Consider the following 23891-nt stretch of genomic DNA (forward strand, 5'->3'; position numbering starts at 1 on the left):
GGCCTGACGGCACGGCCAGCGCGCTAACACCGCAGGCAGCGCACCGCCGAGAAAAAGAGCGGGACGCCGACGCATGCGCACAAGCCCCCGCGTCGCGCCATGTTGGGTGTACAGGGGCCGCACGCGGCGGCCGACGTCAAGCCCAGCGTTCCCGCCGCCCTGCCTGTGGCGGGGGGGCGTGGCGAGGGCGGGTCCGGTTTTTGCCGCCATGTTGGGAGTGGCGCGCAGCCCCCGCCTCCGATGGGTGGTGCCGGTTCTCGCTTCCGGGGGACGGGCAGTGACTAGCTCGCAGGTCGGCGGTCGGCACCGGGGACGGGCGGGACATGGGCTCTTAAAGGGGCGGCTCAGCACGGCGTGGCTCGGCTCGGCTCGGTTCGAGGGTGGCGGCTGTGGGCCGTGAGGTGAGTGGCGGCGGCGGCGGCGCTGCCGGTAAGTGTACGGCGGTTTGGGCTTGCCCGGGCGGGGCAGCCGGCTGGCGGATCCGGTCTGTGGCCGCCTCCCTGCCGCGTAGCGCCCCGTGCGGGGCGGGCTCGGGGGCCGGTGGGGGCCTCCGTGGGACGGGACGGGGCGGTCCCGGCCGCGCTGGCCCAGCGGGTGCTGCCCTGCCTCGGCCGCCGGGCCTGCGAGTCAGCGCGGGGTAACCGGGCGGCCGGGACGCGGCCTGGTGGGGGTCCGGGCGGCCCGGGAGGGCCCTCCAAGCCCCCGCCTCGGCGTCCCCTCGGTGCTGGGAGGCCTCACCCGGCCCTCCCCTGCGAGGGGGGGGTCAGCGCCGTTTCCAGGTATTTTTTTAGTGGCTTGGTGAGAGCCCTCGAGTTGAGTTGTTAGTGGGGTACGGGACAAAACCTGCCTCTTGCTACGCCTTCGTCAGCTTGCGTTATGCCCAGCTGCCTTTAGACTAGTCGGTGAGATGCTGTTGTGGTACGTGGTAAACAATAAGCATCAGAAGTAACCTGTGCTTTTGTGCTTCTCTTAACTGTAAACCTTGATGCCCTTGGCACTTCTGTGAAGCTAATGAAGAGTCAGCTTTGTTTTTTCACTTTTTCTTTCACCTTTTTTCACTTTTACTTCTGCTTCATACAGTGAAGGTTATCAAAACAACACGCATGATTTGTCAACCTAAACAAATGAGCTTAAGAAACTTGGGAAATTTCTTTATGCAACTTCTCTAGCTACCTTCCTCTTTTTCACTCTCTTAAAAAGGGCAGTAGATGATCAGTGTTCAGAACTAAGCAGCTGGGTGTTACTTTAATTCTTCATAAACAAACCTGTTTCTGTGCTGCAGAGAGAACAGCTATGTAGGAAGGTGTTTAGGGACAAAGCAAAAGCCTCCTATGATGTCAATTGCTTGATTCATTGACTTGAGCAATTAATTGCTTACTGTCGGTCTAGTAACCAACCTATATGCCTGACCTCCCCTGCTCTGCAGTTTTTGAAGTAGCTTGTTATGTAGCATGGTCCGTGTCATTAGAAGAAATGGAATCTGTTGCTGTCTGTATGTGGATCTAGGGTTGATTGTTAATTTGTGTTGGCCAGTAACTAATTTGGAGGAGGCATCACGAGGCTTTTCCAGGGACAAAAATGAATTGTTGAGATGAATATAGAACTGAACACACTGCACAGAGGAGGTGGCATTACTAGCGCCTATTCTCTGTGCAGTGTGTTCAGGAAGCTGATAAGAGAAAGCAGGAAGCATGCAGACTAGTGTCTTGTTCTTGGGCCCTGGCCTCTTTCCCCAGGGTCACAGATGCTTTATTCATTTATCTTGTAGGCATATCATATGGAGGAGTACATTCTGATGCTGATACCTTGTACCACCCTGCATTAGCTGGGCTGAATTTCAGCTGACTAATAAGTAGGGTAACTGTTTGTGTTAAGGAAGGGTTTTAACAAAACAACTCCTTCTACATTAGTGATATGAAGAATTTGAAAGAACAACAAAAAAAGAAACCCTCAATACAAAGCCATCTAATTTATAAACACTCTAATTTTTAATCTTTGCAAGAATGCACAGAAATTTCAGAACTAATGTTCACATTTTTCTAAGAATATTATTTCATGAATTTTTTTGTCTTTTGGGGAAGGCAACAACTTGCTTTACAAGATAAGAAACTGAGGGAGCATCTGTGATCACCTGAGGCTGTACCAATTTGCTGATGGCTAAAAGTATAGGTCGTGAGATACTGGCTTTCAGTCAGTTGCTGCAACAGCAGGGTTGTGTCATCTCCTGGTCCCTACCTTTGTGGTAAAATTACCCAAAAGGGGGCATAGGCTGCATTTGTCAACCATACTTTTGGATGTATTGGTTAGTAGCTATTATTTAAAATTTCTTCCCTGGTATGTATATGAAATGTCCAAGGAAAGAACTAGTGAACTGGGAATTGTAGGATTTTAAGGTTTAATACTTTGGTATTCTTACTAGTGGATTATGTTAAAAGGATAAAGTAGAAGTATTACTTTCTGATTTATCTGATATGAAGAGGTAGTCAAATGTAGTCATTTGGAAATAGAAAGGGTGGGATTCTTTCTTATCATTACTTCATAAAAATGAGTAACTTGGATGTATATGTATGAAAGTTTTCCACTCAACTCGGCAACATTTAATTCCTGACTGCCAGAACCTTTCACTAGATTTTGAAGAGGAAAACAACATGAAGATATAAGCATGGAGTCTTGCTGGAACACTTTGTAGGAGTTACGTGGTTTTCATTCACAGCTTGGAAATAGGTCTTTTGAGAGAGAGGAAAAAAAAAATATTCAAGAAGGCAAACTTAATAAACTTTATGGTTTTGGCATTAAAGAGAGAATCTTACACCAACTGTCAGCTCTCACAGCTATTGTCTTCCATGGCCAAAAGTATTATGCTTGTTTCTTCTCTCACTTTACTTCCTACTGTCCTGGTTTCAGCTGGGATAGAGTTAATTGTCTTCCTAGTAGCTGGTATAGTGCTATGTTTTTGAGTTAGGTATGAGAAGAATGTTGATAACACACTGATGGTTTCGGTTGTTGCTAAGTAATGTTTAGTCTAAAGTCAAGGATTTTTCGGCTTCTCATGCCCAGCCAGCAAGAAGGCTGGAGGGGCACAAGAAGCTGGGAGGGGACGCAGCCAGGGCAGCTGACCCAAACTGGCCGACAGGGTGTTCCATACCATGTGACATCATGCCCAGCATATAAACTGCAGGGAGTGGGGCTGGGGGGATCACTGCTCGAGAACTAACTGGGTGTCGGTTGGTGGGTGGTGAGCAATTGCACTGTGCATCACTTGTTTATTCCAGTCCTTTTATTATTACTGTTGTCATTTTATTAGTGTTATCATTATTAGTTTTTTCTTTTCTGTTCTATTAAACCATTCTTATCTCAACCCACGAGTTCTACTTCTTTTCCCGATTCTCTCACCCATCCCACTGCGGGGGGGGGAGGGGGGAAGTGAGTGAGCAGCTGTGTGGTGCTTAGTTGCTGGTTGGGGTTAAACCACAACATTTACTCAAAATTGTGGACCCCTAACATTCTCCATTTAGGGAACCAGGTACCAAGGCACAGCCTGGTGTCTGTTATTGATGTTATCAAAATATCCTTAACAGGAAAAAAAGGAAATGTTTGTGCTTGACTTCTAGTTTGGAGTTATCAGTGAAGGAGGAAGAAAAGTTTGTGATATTGATTAGAAGCATAACTTGATAGAGAAGGGGCTAGGCTCAAATAGAGGACCCCTAGATGGTAAGGAATTAATTTATGATATTTAGCAAATGTGATCGATGTATGACAAATTTCTGGAATGCATTCAGTCTGTCAGAGGCACAAAACTGCTGCATGTCAGCCAGAGATGCTGGACAAAAATCTTATGATCATTCAAGGTGGGTTTGTGAAAGTGCAAGCAATCAGAACAATTTATTGGTCTGGTGCAAGTAGACCTGTCTGGCTTAAGAAAACTTGTCACTTCTGACAGCCTCTCCCTGGCTACAGTCCTTTCCAGATGTTGGCTGTGTAATTGCAGCTGAGCAAGCACTTTATTAGGCCTTGTGGTACCCTGTAGTTGGTTTAAATCACAAAGATCGGTAAGACAAAAAATTCTTATGGATTTTGAGTGCTTTGGGTAGCACAGCCTCAATATGCCAAGACTGTTGTAAAACAAGGAAGTAAATTTTCTTCTTTTCTAGAGCTAATAAGCCTTAGAATTGCTTCTCGGCTAGTGCTGAAGAAAAGCATATTCAAACAGCATGTAAATTGCCTACTAGAGCTTTCATTACCTTGGAAGTGTCTTATAAGCCTCAGAAGATTATTGGGATTGGAAACCCCTTGAAAAGACTATGCATTACACTCACTGTTGTAATGGCTTTTGAAACTTGTTTACATTGGAAACTGAATGTTGGCATAAATAGCTGGCATCCAGTTTACAAGTAATTCTGAATGAAAAAGAAAACACTTGTAAGAAAAACCCTTAGTGGTGCAGAGGAGTATCTTAGACCAATGACAGAGACAAGAAAGAAAGATTTCATGTTAATTTTTTACTGTGTGCTCTGGGAAGATGGGTGGCAAAGATGACTACGTTTTTGCTGGCTGCATAAAACAGTACTTTGACCTTGGGGCTCTGTCAATTCAAATATCGGGTTTGTGGGGGTTTTTTTTCCCCAAATTTTCTAATGTGCCTATTCTCAGGGAATCCCAGCCAGAGAGCTGCTTTTGGATAAAATTATATTGTCTTAGCTTTCTGATCACAAGCAGATATCTTAAACTGGAGACTTACACATGCAGACATGTGGGTATTGTTAACACTAAATTTGCTTCTATTGCTCTCAGTCTTATGAAAGTTATGACTTGGCAGGTGTTAGCTCCCAATTCAGTAGTTGGGGTTGGGGCAGAACTCTGATTAAATACTTGTGACTGGTCCATCTGAAATGTGGTAATGTGAGCAGCGCTTTCCCCAAATGAAAGTTTGCTCTGCACTCTCCTGGGATCACCCTACTGCTAACATAGACATAGCCATAGCTCGCATCAATCTGTATCACCTTCCAGTTTTTTCAGGTTAGACAAAGAACCTACTAAAATGCTCCAGCTGCTGTATGGGTGTGTTGATTAATCAAATTAAGATCTCTAAGCCAATGATGCTTTCAATAGGTCTGGCACCATGCTAAAGTCAGCCCAAAAGTGTGTGTCATATACCTCATTCTTTTGCAGGAAATACCCTGAGGTTTTAAACAGTTCTGTAAAATCACCTTTGCTATGTCTTTTCCTCAGTCTTCTCCAGCCTAACAACTTCACATAGGAGAGTGAATTGAAGATTTTTCAGGGTTTTTGGAGCCATGAGTAAATGCATAGTAAATGGAAAAAATGTCTGTACAGACATAAATTTATTTCCCTTACTTTATTGTTCCCTTTTTCCAAGGGATAGAAGTAACTTAAGCCTAATCCATCCTCAACTGGCTTGGACTGTAATATCCTAATTTTAATATGCATTATAATAGTGAGCTTATAAAATGGCTTAGCACAATATGAGTAGTCTTGTGAAGAGATAATATCTTATCTAAAGCTTGTGTTTGGAATTGGAATTTCAAAGAACTTCTTCTGCCCCCACCATTTCCAAAACAAAACATGGCAGAAAAGACAGATTCTTATGATTTGCAGGCCCTGCATTTATTTCCTTGCTGCTCTTGTTTCTTGATGAATCTTCCTTTTTATAAGACTGTGATAGTTAATATGATGAATGTGTTGTAGTCTTCTAAGTTTCCTGGTAGGAAAGTTTCATGAGGCCCATTACTTCAAGAAAATGTGTTTTTGTAGCAAGCTTAGTTCTGCATACTTTGTAGCTGTCAGGTTTTCCTATGCAAGGAGTAGAGGCGGAGTTGCACTGAAATGTGTTTAATACTTGCAGTTTGGTAATGGAGTAAGTACTGCAGAGTACTCTGCTTTAAAAAAAGTAAATACAGCTGACATTATGTCCTTCTTTAAAGGAGTTCTACTTTGTATTTAGGCACATTAGTTTCTTGTTTAAAACTTACCACTCTAGAGGGAAAATAAACTAAAATAGCAGAATGTTGTTGTAATATAATTACGAAGTCTCTTTGTAGGCTGTCTTCTTTTTTTCTTTGGTTACTTTGTGGCTAGGATTTTAAAAATGGTAGGAGAGGGAAAGCAAAGAAAAAAGGCACTGAGCACTGATATTAAAATAAATGCTTACCTTAGCAAGTCTTACATTATAATAAAAATACATGCCAGGAACACTTTAGCCATGCCAGGTATTTTCTCCCTGAATATTTTGTCTTTATTAAGGAATCTTAATGTCTTGGATATAAAATCATTTTGCCATATACCATTAACTTAAGAGCTGGATGCCTCAGTGGGTGCTTTATGATTCCTAGGCAGAAAGATGGGGGAATGAATATCCTTTCTTTATGTATGTATACTGTGTTCTGTTAGAATAGCCAAGCTATTCTTTCAATACAAATGGCCTCATCTTGGGTGTTCTAACTTCTTTAGATATACCTTGCAATAAAGTCACCTATTATGTTCCAGCTATTCCAATTAGGCAGCTATCAAGCGTATATCTCCATCTTTGGAAACAGGCTTTTTTGGAAATATTTGGTTTCTTCTCAATTACTCCTGTGTGCTTTTTTGGATGTTAAACTGCTGTGTAGTGAGAAGTCTTTTTGTGACTGCCTAGGGAATGTCTCTTTCTGTTCTGCCTCATGGCACTAACTTCTTCTGCAGAGCTATTGTGCAGGTTGTGTGTGTGTGTGTTTACAAAAGCAATGCTGGCCAACTCAGTTGTATAAACTAATGGGAATAAAACTACAGCTTTTTGGAGTCTAATGCATCAGTTTGGGATATTCAGCTTTAAACAGACATTATAGTCAAACCAATTCAAAAAGCATGCTTTCTTAAACCTGTTAAGAGGGAAATGCAATCTTGTTTTACATAGCTCTAATGGCAATGGCTGAAAAGTGAAGGTGGGTAAGCTTGCTGGGAAGTCTAGAGAAAGAAAGGTTCTGTCACTGTTTTCAGTGATGTAAGACCTCAAGAAATCATCAGAAAAGACCAGCAAGTAGCTGTACCCTATTATCCTTGATAAGATTGTCAGAACATTGTCTTTTAACAAAGTGTTTTGAGTGGTTTTACTTAGCTTCCTCCCACATAGGTCAGTTATCCTAGTAATTGTAAATTGAGCATATGAACTACACTATAGATTATGTTTTCATCTCACAAGAGGCAAAACACAACAGGTGTCCAAATATGAGCATCAGAAGGTAAGCACATGCATACCTCAGCTTTGAGGAATCCTGCAAGTAACTTTTTTGCTCTGTATTATGGGTGTCTGCTGTGCAGAAAGGTTTTTTTCCTTCCTATCTTGCAGCTGGATTGCTTCATTGTTAGGTCAACTCATTAACAGTTTCAAGACCAAATACCATTGATTTAGGGGGAAAGTGGGAGTAATGCTGTGGGTTTCCATAGAACTTCTTGCTGTCTGGCAGCTGAGTTTTTCAGGAAGCTGTGAGCAAGCTAGGGGAAAGCAAAGCTTTTCTGTCATCTGTTAGAACTGGTAGATTCAGTGGCAAGTGCTTGTGTTTTCAAGCCATTGTCTGGTGTCAGATACAACTTCAGACACTTTCTGCTTTAGTGTGTTAGTAGTGATTTATTTGTGTCAATGGATTGCTAGTTCCTTAGTGAGCTAACATAAATAGGACAAAGTTGGTGGGAATAGTTTGATAGCTAATAGTACATGAAGTAGCTTTTCGTGTAATTGCTATGTCTCTTCGTGTAATTACTATCAGATTTCAACATGGCATTCTCTTTCATAGGACTTTATTAATATTGTGGTTGTCAAGCCCAGGGTGAATTTAGTATAGTGTATGTGAGCTTCAGTCCTGAAATTAATTCATGACTGTCAGCTTCCAGTAGTATGTTACCTTCCAAACTGTACCACCAAGAATTACTGGCTTGGGAGTTGGAAGTGCTGACTGTCTCCTTCCTTCTCCTTTTTCAGTCTCACTGCTGGCTTGTTTTTCAATGGCTTCTCCATGAACTTGTGGTTCTAGTGGCACAGGACAGCATTCTGGCATTATTGTATAAAACACAAAACTCGGTATCTGGCCTAATAAAGTATGCATTCTTCTTCAGATTTTGAGTGCTTTCTCAACATGAAGGTAGTAGTATAATGTATTTGCAAACATCTGTTCAAAGGTAAGAGTCTTATTACCCATTAAAGACTTATTTTATAAACAAATCCATCTTATGCATGTTTGAGAATATTATTTTCATGCCCTTGTCTCAAAAGCAAAGAAACTGTTATTGTGTTGTGTAGTGTTGGCTGCAGTATGGCTCTTGGGTAACTCAAATACAGCTTCTGAGCTAGGGTTACATAAGGCCAGCAGTTGTGCTTATGCTGGTATGTGAACTCCTGGGTAGCCTGAAACCACAGCTGCAAAGGGAAGCAGGACACCAGGGCTGCTGCAAAAGAAATCTCCAGATCGCTCTGGGAGTACAGCTGTTTTTCCGGCCCTGTTCTGCAGTTACAATGGGATTCTTGGCAAGCTGTTGTGTTCATAGGGTGGGGACATGATATCTCTTTTGCTGTCCAAGATGAGACGTGTTTTATGGCTCCAAGCTGCAGAAGTGCCTGACTGTATGGCACCCAAAGTAGGGAAAGGCTGGCCAAGCCTGCAACAATTACAGTAATCCAGATATTGCTTGTTCAGTGCAGCTAGATAATTGAAATTTTATCCTGTTTCTGAATATTAAGTAAATGTGAGATCTTAACCCAAAGAATCAGCTTGATGTCATTTTCCTATGCTTAATCTAATTCAGTGAAAATAGGTCCTTTACTCCCTGTCCCTGCTTTACTGGTCCTTAGCTGTGCAAACCAGCTTGAAGGGCATTCCCAAATTCAAAGTTGGGACTGAGCTGCCCTAAATAAACCTCATGAAAGGAGCTTAAGCCTGTGAATGAAAAGATAACTCCGTGATTATATAGTGAGATTAGAGTACTTCAAACTGAGGTATTAGAGGCCCTGTGTGAGAATGTCTGAGGTTTTGGTGTGTTTTTTTTAGCGATGGCAAAAACTAACTTCTGTTGACACCTACTTGGATAAACCTCTTAGAGCCATACTCTTAGGCTGAGGAGCTAAGTTAGGTGCTAAAGACCAGACCTGCTGAAATATTCTCTAAATCCTGAAGTACTTCAGCTGTAAGGGATTAGGTATAAAGGATTAGGTGTCTTGATTTCAATTCACCCTCAGAGGTATGCACACTTCCTGCAAAGAGCGGTGAACAACATCCTTCTTTAGCTAACAGCTGGGTGAATCTGCATGAATTTGCCCTTCTAGGAGCAGTTACTAATGTTATGCATTCTAAAATATTGATCTTGTAGGGAAAAATGGAACGTAGTTCTGTTGGTCAAGCAGGATGTTTGGCGTGGTCTCAATGGATAATGTGAATTTAATTGGAAGCTACTTGTGAAAGAGCAAGAATTAATCTAAAGTTAAGGGGAAAATTCTTAAAAAAAAAAAAAATCCTCTTATTACTCAGTTCACCTGCTATCTCATTAAATTCTTGTATAGCCTGGGAGCTCTGTTTTCCCATTGCTAGGGATGCTGGCTTTATTACCGTTCCTCCAATAAAAATGCAGATTCTTAGCTCTGAAAACCTGGCTCTAATAAGAATACACTTATTGATGGGCTTGCTTTTTCCTCTTGTCTCTTCAGGCAACAATATATCTCCTGTTCATAGCAAAAGTTAAGTCATGATGTGTTGGGACTTCAGTTATGAAAATCTTGATCCTATCTTTATTATGAGAAAGGTAGTTTTGAAAACCTTTGCTGGAGTTGCAGACATACCATTTAAAACTTTTGCAGATCGTTTTGCATTTGAGAGATTCACCATACCGTAAGAACAACTATTTCTAGAGTGTTACTGGAATCCTTCTACGGTGCTTGGTGTTTCCTGTGCTGTGAAAGTGTTTCCCCTTCTGACTATCTGTTGAAGTGTTCTTCCCCTTCCATTTGAGGGATTTCAAGCTTATGCTAGTAACTTAAATGCCTTAATGAATTTCTTTTCTGGATTACTGGGTAAACCAATGTGCTTTTCCAACATGGAGAAGCTTTTTATTTTAAGACTTTATTTCCTGATTTTTTTTTTTTTACCTTAAACTAACAGTAGATAGAATTTTCCAAAAGTGTTTAGGAAGCCAAGTCTTGGAAAGGAAACTATTTCACATACGGATTGTTCCTGGATTTCTTTTAGCTCCTCATTATGTCATATCAGCTGAACAATACTTTTAGTGCTTTCTAGTCCTAACCAGGTGCTATACTAAGCAGAATGAAATGTGTAGGCTTTCATTCTTTGACCTGTCTTCTAGTTTCAACTAAAAACACTGATAAAAGGATAATTCTGATGCTTAACTGCTATCTCTTATTACAGGGGGAAGATTCTCTTTAGTGTGATTACTTACAAGTAATAGTTCCTCATCATGGCTGAACTATCGCCTGAAGAAATTCAGCTGAGGGCCAACCAGGTCACGGATGAGGTAAATGTTGTAGGAAGCCTGGGATTACAGTACTTATCTGCAAAGATTACAATGTCTTTTAAAAATAAAGACAGTCTAGGGTAGTGATTCTGCAAGGGTATAGCTGAATGTTTCAAACTCTTCCTTTACTTGGTAATTACTGGAGTGAAGACTACTCCTAAAAGAAAGAATGAATTTAAACTTCTGAATTGTAAAGCCACCTACTTGACTGAGTAGTGATCACCCAGTCCTGATTACTGAGACAGTGCAGGCTGGGTACCTATCTTATTCTTAATTATGTTGATACTTCATGACTTTTTTTAACTAAAATTCATTTGAATATATTTTCTTTTATAATGACCTTCCAATGGGATAAGCAAAGTACTAGCAAGTACTAAAAACAAAGGGTTTACTAGCTACTGAATAAACTCTAGTATGCTGCCACTATGACTGTGTTGTAGCGTGTATTACATATAGACAGGCTGATGAACCTTTGTATATTAGTTGCCTTACTGCAATGAACTGGTAAATATTACTTTCAGACACTGATATATACTGTTAACACACTCGCTTTAAAATTATCTTTCTAGTCTTTGGAAAGCACAAGGAGGATTCTTGGCTTGGCCATTGAGGTAAGGAAAAGCTTTTGAATTCCCTGGGGAGTTATTGAAGTATAAGAAACAGCATGTTAACTATCACAAAGTGATCTTACTTTTTGTCTTTCTCAAACTTTTGAGACACATACTTCATTATTAGAAGTTGCTGCTTTAATTCAGTAGTAGAGTTGGAATGATTTAAACATAATGTGAAAAACATTATGTAAAGTCAGATCACAGAAGGATCAATATCCTTTTTACCTGTTTTCCTCTTAAACAAAATGGCCTGATCTCCAGATGTTACAGATGAGTTATAAGAAGTCTTCTGTGATGGTCAGTTATGGCTTTGGCTGCTGTATCACTTGCTTCATTCAAAAGACATTCATTTGTCTTTTAGCTCGCTTGACCTGCAAACAGTGTGAAAATGTCTTGCTTTGAGGAGGAGGGTAGGGCTCAGTTGGGTGGGGTAGTAGAGGGTAGGGCTGCTTTTGGTTCTAAACAAAAGTAGCTCTGCATATACTTTCTTACAATCTGTTCATCAGTTTTAACTTTAAAGATAGTTAAATATGATGATGAAACTCTTTAACACCCTTGTATATGACTTGAAACAAATAAATGTGTATTTCGGGTTTATCTAGGTGACATTGTGTGAGGAATCTGTTCCTCTACACTGTTATGGCTTGCATGCCCCAGTGTAAAAATGACTGAAAGTTTACTTTTGATACTGTAATTTCAAAAAATATAGATCGTCCTGTTGGTAGGGAGTAAGATAACATGGCTGATAGTCAGCTCTGGTAGACTTAAAGCTTAACTGGTTCAGCAAGACAATTCTGCTAGTACTTGGATATGCCATAGACAAATGGGAATCCAGAGACTAAGCAGTAATGCCTTTCAAAGTTATTGCCCAGACTTTTAGTGCTGAAGACTTGAGACAATTTATTGTCAGTGTGAGAACACTAAAAAATAATCCAATTAATACGGACCCTAAAGTGTTTGATCATTACTGCTTTAGAGCCTGTACTCACTGTCCAGACAGTGGCAGGCTGCTGTGGAACTGAAGATGCTACTGTAACCAGTGAAGCATTTGAATCAGCATAGCCTAATGAGCATCTCTCAGATGAAAAACGTTAAGAACATCTAATAAGCTGACATAATTTCTCTTGGTATCATAGTTTGGTGATTCATAGAACATAAAATGATTCCTGCCATAGACAGTTCTGTGCTGCCAGATTACAGTAAAGCATGGGTGGAACTTCCATGGCTAGATTCAAGACTTTGAGCCAGCAAAGACTTGTACTGTGGTATATTCCTCGCTGCTGATTTCTTTTGCTTGTTTCTAAAACTAGAGATGGGCTATTTTCTTCCTGATCTCTTCTGCTGAATTTGCAAAAATGATTTTGCAGGCTTTGTTTTGTTTTCTTTTATTCTGGCTTCCAGGACTAAAGGCCTTGTCAGCCCTCTTGAAGGGTGTAGGGATAAAGAATGAACTAAATGCCACTCTTCAAAACAAAACACAGCTAGGTTTACTTTTTTAGCTTGACATTGTCATAGTTCAATCTGAGTATTACAATAAATTTTATCATCTTGTTGTAATGTAAAAAAAAAAACCAAACAAACAAACAAAAAAACCCAACTCAGAAAACACCCCACCAATTGTGATAGTGTAACAGGTGAGATTATTATCAGCCTAACATAGGATCTAATTTGAAACTTAGCATAGCTTTGCTACAGAAATTATTCCTGGCACAGAGTTTTATTATGAACTTGGTTGGCTTATCAAATTTACTATAGAGATGGCCTGGTTTTGCACTGCTGTATTGAAATCTGGTTTTATATCTGCAAATACATTTCTTTCTGCAGTCCCAGGATGTCGGTATCAAAACTATCACCATGCTGGATGAACAGGGAGGTGAGTTCTTCATTCTTCCTCTCTAACACTAAAAATCAATTTTATGACTGTAAGAAAAAGGATGATCATTCAAGAGTTGTTGCTGAAACTAAAGGCTTATTAAAGACTACTTATGTGAAAATGAGATTTGCTAATTGGTTATTCCCATGTCTTTGTAGTATTTAAAAGAGGTTTTAAAGTAGTTGAGAGACCATGTTAGTTACAATGTAATACAACTCTACTACAGAAGGCTTTCCTTTCCACAATAGTATGAATGTAACTGTGATGCTCTAAGGATAGGGGAAAATATTTTAAATGTAGTAAACAAAACATCACTTAATATCTTTGTTAAAAAATTAAAAAAAAAAAAAATCCCAGAAAGCAGGAAAGAAAAAAGGCATTAGTCTTGGTATAAAGATGGAACTGAAACTTGTAAGTTCCTGCTTGAAAGAAATGTTAATATGCCACCGCCACCTTCCCCAAATCTGTTTATTCAGGTTACTTGTTTCTCTTCCAGAACAACTAAATCGCATAGAAGAAGGCATGGACCAGATAAATAAGGATATGAGAGAAGCTGAGAAGACACTGACAGAGCTCAACAAATGTTGTGGGCTCTGTGTCTGTCCTTGTAACAGGTCAGTTAAATTGGTACTTGGGTGTGAAGTTCTAGAATATTCCCAATAGCTACTGTACTGGAAGATGGTATCTAATAAAAGAGCTAATTAAAAAATGCTGAATCTCTAGGGAAGTTGACTGTTTTGGTTTGTAGAGGTGCACCCTTTTAATATTGTGTGAGAGTAGCTAAAGCTTACTTGCATCTAACCATATATTGTGCCACTTTCACTGTAAATATAGCTGCTGTATAATGCACAATTGTGCCCTAATCTCCTTAAAGTTTATATTTAATAGAATACTATCAATGTCCATACAGATAAGAACAAACTGGACTGCAAACAGCTATATGTAAGTGCCTGTCTGTTAGAAATTTAACTCCAAAAATAATTTTTTTGCAGCTTTGTAGTAACTTAAAAGCAAGAAAACTTCTGTTTCAGAGAAGGAAAGTAATATTGGTTCTCTAGGCATTTAAAAAATGTTTGTGCTTTTGGGAGGAAGATAGTGGGAGAACAGACATTAGTGTTAAAGCTTTAATCTTTTGCTAGTGACTACATAAATGCTTGCAGACCTGCTTCACAGTATCTTTATAACATCAGTGTTATGGCTCCCATATCCAAGTCAGTTAAGAGTAAGCTGGTCTTTTGTATGGCACTTGATTTGTACTTCTAAACACCTAAACAGCCTAAACAATGATCAGAAATCAGTATTATAAGGAAAACAATACTTATTTTTTGGAGGTGTGCTAGCTTTATCTTTAAGCAGCAAAGTATCAAATTGATTTGTGTGAATTGGATGTGATCATAGTTCTTCCATGTAAAGGAGAAATAAGTTACTTTAAGAGTGTGAACACTGAAGTGAATAGTGTGTGTGTTCTTTTTTAGTTCTCTAACATGAGCAAAAACGACCTTATTCAACTGAGAGGTAGCAGAAATTTAGGTAAAAATTCCTTGGAGTAGCTGAGTCTGCTTATCCACCAGAATAATACTTTGAGGATCATTTAGGATAGGTATGAATGTGGCTTCTAAGGCTGAAAGTCTTGGAGCTTTAGTACCTTGAAAAGGCAGATAGTTCTGTCCTGAACTCTGGATAGGTGTGCTTACTGCTTTGCATTAGTTTTACCAAGCTGATGGACTTTGAGCATTTTGACACACTCAGTCTTTGTTTTCTGTAGTTGACGGTCTTATTTCACCAAAGCTAAGCAGCTTATTGACACTAAGTAAGCTTAGAATTTGTGAACTCTTGTGGCACTCCAAATATACAGATAACAATAAAAGAAATAGAGTTGTGTACCAAAAAGGGCAGTAATGTGCAGAAAAATCTACTAGCTAAGTAGAGGGCACTGAAGAAGGAACTGTGAATGCCTTTCATATATCAACCGGTACATCAGTTTTTCTGTCAATGTCAGAGTTATTTGTCAACCAGTTATCTCCAAAGCTTTTCATTTTTTTCGTAAAGCTAAATTACAACGCTTGCTGAATTAAATATTGCTTTTCTCATTTCTCCTAGGCTTAGATTGTTTATAAAAGCTTTGTGAAAACATAAAATACTGGCAGTACACTAATATAATCTATGTACTAATAACAATTTACCTATTTGCTGGTCTTTACTATTCTTTCTTCTCTATTCTCTCCTAACACTGATGCTTGCTTTCTAAAAATGAAGACTAGGATAAGAAGCTGTATTCACTTAACTGGTGAAAGCGGATTTTAGAACAAGGTCAGTCATCTTAGTGCAGATGTACATTTAACCAGTTGTCTGAAGTGATGCTTCTATTGGATTTGTGCTTGCACGTGCATGACGTCTGCATGCAGGTCGCCTTGTGACTGTGATGTATTGTAATACTGATGTGAATAGAAAATGTTAATTACTATTAGCTGTGGAAATGTTGAACTGCTTGAGCCCTTGCTGGTTTGACAGGTTGTATAAATTGCCTTACTCTTACATAAATGAAACATAAGAAAAGTGAATGTGTAGTAATTTGAAAAACAGCTCTTAAAAAAAATCAGGTGGTGAGATGCTTTGTTCTTAACTGTGCTTAGTTTGAGCAACAAATCTGTTTCTAGTTGTCTACTTCAGATGTGCAAGTAGTTTTCAGGCCATTTGTTTTTGTTCAATAAATTCCTTAGTTACCTCTGGCACCAAAGACTTTGCTAATCCAAAAGCCAAGCACGTAAAGCTCTCCTGTTGTTGTGGCTTTAGTATGAATGAGATTAAGATATAATGCTCAATCTAGTTGCAGTAAACTTAGAGATCTTTAAGCCTGTGTATGCACAAGGAGCTAGAATTGACTAGTTTAGGTTTCTTCAGGGTTCTCCTGGGTGTAACAGTTCCATTATGAACTGAGAAAGTATTCTACTTCTTCCCCTTGATGTATTCATACTAGATTACTTTTCATAGGATCTGACCTATGAAATACAGTTTCCCTTTTCAATTACATAAATGCCAGAATGAGGGGAATACTTCTTCATTACAGCTAATTTCATACCTCTTCAGATGTGAAACATCTGGGCTACTAAAAGGCACTACAGATATAGAAATTGATTACCTCTAACTGTAAAGTTAGATGTACTGAAACACACTACAGATTTCCCTTCACAGGCTTTTAAAGAAGCAGAAAAGTGGCAGTGGAGTCTGGATTTTCTAGCTTAAACCTGAAAATGCAAGCAAACAAGGTGAACATGAGAATAACATTCTCAAAATATGTTCTTTAGGGTTCATGGGAACTGACCCCAATTTAGATCAGCTATTTTTCCTGTTATGTTTTCTTCCCCTCTTGCTTTTGTGGGTCTGGGATTCTTGCTTCATGTCAGTGTGCTTTCTTTAATTTTTTTTCTCTTCTGAATGATGTGGTAAAAGTGTAATGGTAAGTTGGTTTGTCACTTTAATGGAGTTATTATAATGGAATTGCAGAATGAAGGAGCTATTTAAACATGATCACTGTTGTTTCATAATCAAAATTAACCTGAGAAACATTAACTTTAAAGAGAAAGACTTGGCAGCAGAAAATGTTTGACAAAAACCAGTAATGGTTCTCTTGCATAGTGTAGCTATTTGTATTTGAGGGAGTTTTTTTCCTTCATCCCCATTTCTTCCCTGAGAAGTAACTAATCCTGACTCTAGACTAAGTCCTGTTGTAAATGCAACTTTATCTTATGACAGTGTAAGCTTTCCTGTCACTGTCATAAGATTCCCCTCTTCTGGTAAGGTATATTACTTTAAGGAAATGACTGTGCTTGTATTAAAGGTTAACACCAAATTAATCACTGTCCCTAGAGTAACTCAGTTATGTTTGTACTATCCGGATACAAGAAATTGTATTGTATGAACAAGGCTTTGTCTATACAAGATGTAATCTCTTTCAGGCACAAGACAATTGTTTCTGAAAATCCTAGATTAATACAGAACTTCAGTCAGGAAGCCATATTTCTGACGTAGCAGTTCAGATTTCTTATTTTTACGGATTAGGACGAAGAACTTTGAGGCTAGCAAGGCATACAGAGCAACCTGGGGAGATGGAACGGAGAACTCGGCAGATCATGTAATATCCATGCAACCAAGAAGTATAAATCAGCAGCAGCCTCAGACTTCTGGAGGACCAAGTGGCGGATATATTACAAGGTGTGCTTCTTCATATTTCTCAATCTCAAAAGCAGAAATCCTATGTTACCGGTTGTCACCTACTTTCAGATGCATTTTAGGTGAAGTTGCTAAATAGTAAGTTTTTTACCACTGCTTGGAGGAATTGTTACTGCTTGGAGAGGAGATGGCAGACACCTACACTTTCAGTATTGTAGTGCTTATCTTACACTTTTTTTTTTTATGGTGGTTGTATTATCAGTCTGTTTCTGAATGTGAGGATTATAGAGTTTAGTGCTCAGTTATTGGGGGGACTTAAAAATATCAAGGACTTCTGTTGTCATAAAGTATATTTGAGACAAACTCATGTCTTAAACTTCCTCTGGTAGCTGTTACTTTAAATTCTAAGGCTATTTTTGAAATAGTGGTTAGCTTAGCACCTTTTTTGGTGGGCTGCTTGCTTGGAATACATGGGGTTTTAAAAGGGGAAAAACATACCTTGGCTTGAATACATTGCTTGTCAGATAACTGTGCAACAAACAATTTCTATTAAAGTAAATTTAGGGTAGGGAAAAGCAAGTTCTTGATTCTTGGAAACCTTGTCTTAATTATTTGAGCAGGATAACAAATGATGCCAGAGAAGATGAAATGGATGAAAATCTTGCTCAAGTGGGAAACATTCTTGGGAATTTGAAAAACATGGCTTTGGATATGGGCAATGAGATTGATGCCCAGAATAAACAAATAGACCGGATAAATGTAAAGGTAAGTGTCAAAGGTGTGCTCTGCCTTCAGCTTAGAGGTTGTTAACTGAGAAATTCTAAGGAATGGGCTCACTGTCCTATCTGCCTGTATTTGCAGTAAATATGTATTAAGATTTATACCATCCTCTAGGTTGCAGTGTTTTGAACAAGAGATAGATTTTGGTATCTGGGTACATAGCTGAAAATTCAAATGCTTCAGAGTGTCAGGAAACCTAAAAATACAGCACACGTCACTGCTTACTCTGAAAACAACTAAACTTGATTGGACCAAGAGGGCAAACATTTACTGGAGGTGTAACTGGGGGATTGTTGCTTGCAGGGAATCTTGTACGTGGTAGGGAATAGGTATTTTTAACAATAACAAGATTCTTCTGGAATTCCTAAAAAGTCACTATAGTTATTGAGTGTAAAATAAAACACAGGTAACTTATTACCCTCATTCTCATGGACAGTTAATATTGGGGCTGGGGAGACTTTGGAATATTAGGTTTTATAAGTGCACAGGGACATGGTCTGCACTCATGTGCACATGAAGCTAGTCACAGCCAGTAACATCTTTTTTTATTTTTTTATTTTATTGCTTTAAAGATTAACTTCCAAAAACAGAGGAATCGTATATATAAATATGTTTTGGGGGGTTTTCTTTCAGAGGGCAACTTATGAGGAAGTTTGCTTTATTTTAGAAATTCCCATATTCTGAAATGAATAGAAGTTCTTTTACAGGCATCCTGGTTAAGAAAGGAAATGCAAGCTTTAATGAATAGTGTATATTAAAGATATAAAAAAAGCAGAAGTGAACACCAATTGCTGTAAAATTACAGAAATAAGACGAAATGGGAAGTCAAAGATCTCATGAAATGCCCAGTAGGGTTAAAAGCAAGGGGAATGGAATGTTCTCAAACATACAGAGCTAGTCTGACCTAAATGCTGGTTGTACATATGTCAGCATCTCAATTTTGTCTAGTAATTTAGGGGTTCTGGTATTAATAAGGCCAATCAACGTGATCTTATAGAGGATGCCTTAATTGTCTTTCACTGTTCCCTGAAACTGCAGATCTGAGGTGATTATCAAGTAAAAGCAGTCAAACATTTTAAAGAACACTAGAAAATTTAATTGGAGTTTAAAATTAGGTGTGAAGTTCTTACAGCTTATAAAGTGGATGGAAAACTGCCTGGTCGATTTAACTGCAAGTGGGAATTACTGGTTTTAGCAGTAGTGTTTCTGGTAGTTTCAAGCACCTGTTTTGGCCTGATGGTCTTTCATTTTAGTGGTCTGAATAAATCTTGGTGATCAAGTCTTACTATTAGAATATGATGTAAACGAGTTAGGATTGCTTTACAAAACAGCAATAAAAATGAAAGTGCAATTCCTGGCTTTGAGACTGGCAACCTGTCTCAGGATATTTAAATTAATCCTTTTCTGCTGATAACTGTTTTTAAATCTAGTTAACAGTGTGGAAACCAAATCAAAACATTGAGGGTAAATCTCCAAAGGACAGTATCATATAAAGAAACAAAGAGCAGTATTAAGCTTAACTTAATAAAGTTGATGCTTTTATTTTTATTTTTTAAAAAATTAAAGATTCCAACTCACCTGGGAAGCATAGAGGCTTGAGTGGGTGACTTTTGGTAGCCTGCAGTGTTATGCAGGACTCCTAGTCTGAATAAACCCCTAATAAAAGCTTATGTTACTGACTTTTTTTCTTAAAAAGATCTAGTAGTTAGACCAATGTGTTTACAAAGTGTTGTTAACAGGTTAGATTCTCTGTTTTCTGTAGTAGATTCCTGCCCTTCCCCAACCCTTGACCCAAAGGACAGGAAGGAAAGAACAGGAGGGAAGGGCTTGAACTGCCAATGTCCTCTTCCTAGGCCATTGCAGTATGAAGGTGTGAAATGGCTGATACTTGGCACAGGTAGAGCTTCTCGGGAGTTCCATTCCTCATGGTGAGGGCAGAGGCTAGTTTTGTGCTTATTACCCCTCCTGCTCATTCCCATTGCAGGCTGGATAATTGGGGAATTTATTTCGAAGCTTCTTATAGTATGTTTCACTAAAACCGTCTTTTGACATTTGTTCAGCCTAAATGCTGTGGCTGACTTTTGATGCTTTATAATAGTAAACCAATTATAAAATAAAGTGGTTTTCTTACAGATACCATACTATGACACTAGGACACTGGAGGGTGTGTGGATGAAAACCAGGGCTTTGCACTAAGCAAAATAATTCTGACTTTATGCCCATAAGTCACTTCCAGTTTTGACTATTACTTCTAGTCCATAGCCACAAAGCTGCCCGTAGAGGTCCTTAAGATGTCTAAACACTTGGAGAGAGGGAATTTTTATCCCCTTGTTCTGTTAATACTCTTCCTGACTTGATGAGGCAAGCTGCTGTATGTTGTGAGGGTCAGCTAAAGACTAAAAACTATTTCTCCTGATTACGTTTCTGCCAAAATTGACAGCATATGCTGGCTAAAAATACTTCCAGCTTCCAAGTTGCTTTTCTTCTGTCTACCATAATGCTAATATCCTGCAATTCAGAAGTTCATGTCCATTTGAATTTTTAAATTGTTTTGCATGAAGTTTGCAAATGACCTATGAATTGCTCTCTTTCAGGCCGATACAAACAGGGAACGCATTGAGCAAGCCAACATCAGAGCCAAGAAACTAATTGACAATTAAAGCCTGCTGTTGTTGAATGACACTGTCTCTCCAGCTGCAAGCCACCGTATTCATGAATCTGTGAAAATTCTCCTATTCTGAAATAAGAGGGTCTGGGAAAAATGAAGCAGTACCCTTTCTATAGGGATTAATTTTCTTTTATTTTTTTATTGACTCATGTACACATGGCCTTGACTCCAAGAAAGCAGCCAACATAACTTCTTCCTACTCATCTGCCTTCACTTTCTTTAAACTGCTCAGGGCTAAAAGTGTTATGGCTTTGAGAATATTCTTGCATGTTTTATTCCCCATCCCAGTATTTTTTTTTTTTTTTTTTTTTGCCCCTGCACCCAAAATACAGTCCTTTATTGAAGCTGAAGAAGCAGGGTAACCTGAATTCACAGTTGTGGAAAGTTGGAGAGGGCACTTTGCACTGTTTGAAATACCTCATAAATTGAGTGTGTTCACTAAAATAGGGACTTGGTGAATATTGTCTGACTTGTATCTCTAGCAGGCTAACCATAGTTTTACAATCCAAACCACATGATTTGTTTGGGATTGAGTTTGTGGATTACGGAATTGAAGAGGCCCACTGCTTACTACTTGTGGGTTGAGGGCTTTAAAACACTTCCTAACCACATGAACTTTAATGTAAAGGTAACTAGAGGGATATACAGGTTTCCGTTTCTTTACTGTAAATTGACATCGGTTTGGAGGCCATGACTAGGAAATCATGCTGCATTGTTCTGATAATACTTGTTTTGTGTATATATACCTGATCTGAACCCCATGCCCATGTGAGTAGAAGAAAATAAAACTGTCTCCCTAAAGTATTTATTTGATGGAAAATTTTATGCCCCTCATCTAAAAGTTAACTTTTAAGTGTTTGAATGATGCATCCTAACTGGAAGAAAAAAGCATGCAGCTTTTTCACATCCAGATTCAGATTCTGTTTTGGCCAGTTTTCACTGGAGTTCATTTTATGCCTTTCTCCAGTGCAAAATAATGACTGAGATCTGGTGCAGAGTTTGCTCTCAGCAGTGACTTTGGGGGAGCTTCTTAAACCTATTGAAAACAGAGAAGCTTATTGTGAACCTTCTTTGTCACAGTCTGGAGGAAGCACTACCTATTCAAGAACTGTATGCTAGTTCTAAATAAACTAGTTCTAAATAGATTCCTGACTGGTTTATTATTGCAGACTTTGGGACTGGCAATTGGAAATACTACATGTTCACGTTGCTTGCAACTAAAATGTTCCTGTTCTGTTGCAGAATAGAGGAGTTTCTGACCAGGTGAGGTAAGAAGAAAACCAGTTTGGTTTTACTGTAATATAATCAGATTTATCCCAGAATTCTTGAAATTTTTTTTTTGGCAAGTAAATTGCAAGTGACCTGTATAATTTTAACTCCACACAGCAATGTATTATACCTGTTTTAAAGGTGAAAATGGTGCTTTGGAATAACCTGTGATACTCAAGGTTGGATGGTAAAAATCTTCAAACCAAATTGATTGGAGGAATAATTAGAACTAATAGCATTATGGGGTGGCTTTTTTTGGAAGGACAGTCCACAAGTATCCTGTAGCCATTAATAATGAATCCCAGGGCTAGAGAGATGACACTAATCTGCTGAAATACAAGACAAACAGTGTTAAGTGTTTTGTTTTCTTTTTAGTAGAAATACAATCAGTATTACTGGTGTATTCTCAGTTCAATCCCAGGACAACTTGATATTTAAAGAAAAAAAAACCACCCCCCAAAAAAACCCCAACACAACAAAAAACTGACCAAAGGATGGAGCTGCTGCGTGTAGTAAATAGGGCAGTGGCAGACTGCCTTATGTGAATAAGGTAATGTCATTTTTAGGGGACTGGATACTTCAGTAGTGTGTGTTGGCTTCTGTTTGGCTGTAGTTGTTGGAAAGGTAATTAATTTTAAAAGCTCACTATCTACCCCATTAGTAAATTAAGATTATGTGCTTAAAAACACAAGTAGCAAAGAGTACTTTTAAGAACATTGCGTAGTAGATTTCTAACAAGCATTTGAATGGGAAAGCATATGGGAGTTGTATACTTTTTTTTTTCCTTCTTACAAACTTCAGGTTAACTGAAGGAATATTTGCTGCTGGTTGTAAAAGCAAAGTATACATTATTTAATAATGATTGTCTCCTGGACCAGAAGACTAAAGGGGTTACCTTATTTTGCTTACAACAGTGCAAACCTGCTCTGTAGCATTTGGACATTCCAAACATTGGAATGTTTTTCTCCCTTGCCATTACAAGTCCATGTTCTTGATTTCCCTGAGCTCTAACAACAAATTAGCATGTTGGCTGAGAGAATGCTGTGATTGCTGTATCAGAATCGTAATATTGCAATGAATACCATACGAGGAAATTAATTTCTAAGACTCTAAGCTTGAGTACTAGCGAAATATCAATACTATTTTCTGAGGCAGCAAGAGCCAAATCCATGAGGGAGTTGGTGCCGTTATGTTAGTGAAAAACACAGTCTGCTTCTTGGATTGTCTTACTGTTGTCTGTAGAATAGATGTTTAATTTCCATATCTATGGGATGGAATCAACACTTGTACGTCTTTGTATTTCTGAATGCTATTAAGAATGAAGGTTTACAGTTTCTGCTTTTGATTGTTAAAATTATATATTGTGCACAAAAAATACATACTTTTATAACTGAATGTGTTTTAAAACTATTTTCACTTAGAAATGTCTTTGTTTAGTTTCCTGTCCTTGAAAAACTTGGCAGAACTAGCTGCTACTATGCAACTAGGAAGTTTCCCTTCTATTTTTATCTCACAGAAATCCTAATGCTAACAAAGGAATGGGTGTGGTTGGGAAGACAGGAATACTGTGATCTTTCTTAACACTCCAGTTTTCATCCCTGCATAATCAACATCATCTAACTTCAACCTATGAAATGTGTCCATCTCTTCTTTGAAAGACTGCAATTTTGACATGGGAACTACACTTCAGGATGGTAAAGGAACTAAGTGAAAAGAAAAAAAAAAAAAAAAAAAAAAAAAAAAAAAAACCAAAACCTTTCCAGTCAAGTATCGGTAACAGATGCCTAGCAAATACTTAGTCCAGTAGGGGAAATCTAGTAATTCACCCTACTGCCAATGCAATTCACTTGAGGCAATTAAAATTGTATTTTCTCTGATAGTACAGCCTGAGATTCCCAGAATGCTTGGGGGGAAGACAGACTTGTGTTGACTTGCAGTGGTTTTGAGCTGTAAGAGAGAATAGTGTATCTGGGAGTGGCTTGGAAGAAGTACTTCTCATATAGTATATTTC

At 38.8% G+C, this 23891-nt stretch overlaps 1 protein-coding gene across 3 annotated transcripts; it reads left to right on the forward strand.

Annotated features, from left to right (window-relative positions):
- Positions 1-255: 255 nt before the first annotated feature.
- Positions 256-23275, forward strand: SNAP23 (synaptosome associated protein 23). 3 transcript variants are annotated; one of them, XM_052782206.1, is made up of 8 exons: positions 256-401; positions 10404-10509; positions 11079-11120; positions 12945-12993; positions 13490-13607; positions 17053-17205; positions 17784-17928; positions 20538-23275. In XM_052782206.1, exons 2-8 carry the CDS (start codon positions 10453-10455, stop codon positions 20601-20603), a joined length of 630 nt encoding a protein of 209 aa, XP_052638166.1. In that variant the 5' UTR covers positions 256-401; positions 10404-10452; the 3' UTR covers positions 20604-23275. The 3 variants fall into 3 exon arrangements, with proteins under 3 accessions (XP_052638166.1, XP_052638168.1, XP_052638167.1); XM_052782208.1 differs by lacking the exon at positions 256-401 and adding an exon at positions 757-779; XM_052782207.1 differs by lacking the exon at positions 256-401 and adding an exon at positions 900-918.
- The last annotated feature ends 616 nt before the right edge of the window (positions 23276-23891 follow it).

The sequence above is a fragment of the Harpia harpyja genome, chromosome 3 (assembly GCF_026419915.1).
Source record: "Harpia harpyja isolate bHarHar1 chromosome 3, bHarHar1 primary haplotype, whole genome shotgun sequence".
Lineage (NCBI taxonomy): Eukaryota > Metazoa > Chordata > Aves > Accipitriformes > Accipitridae > Harpia > Harpia harpyja.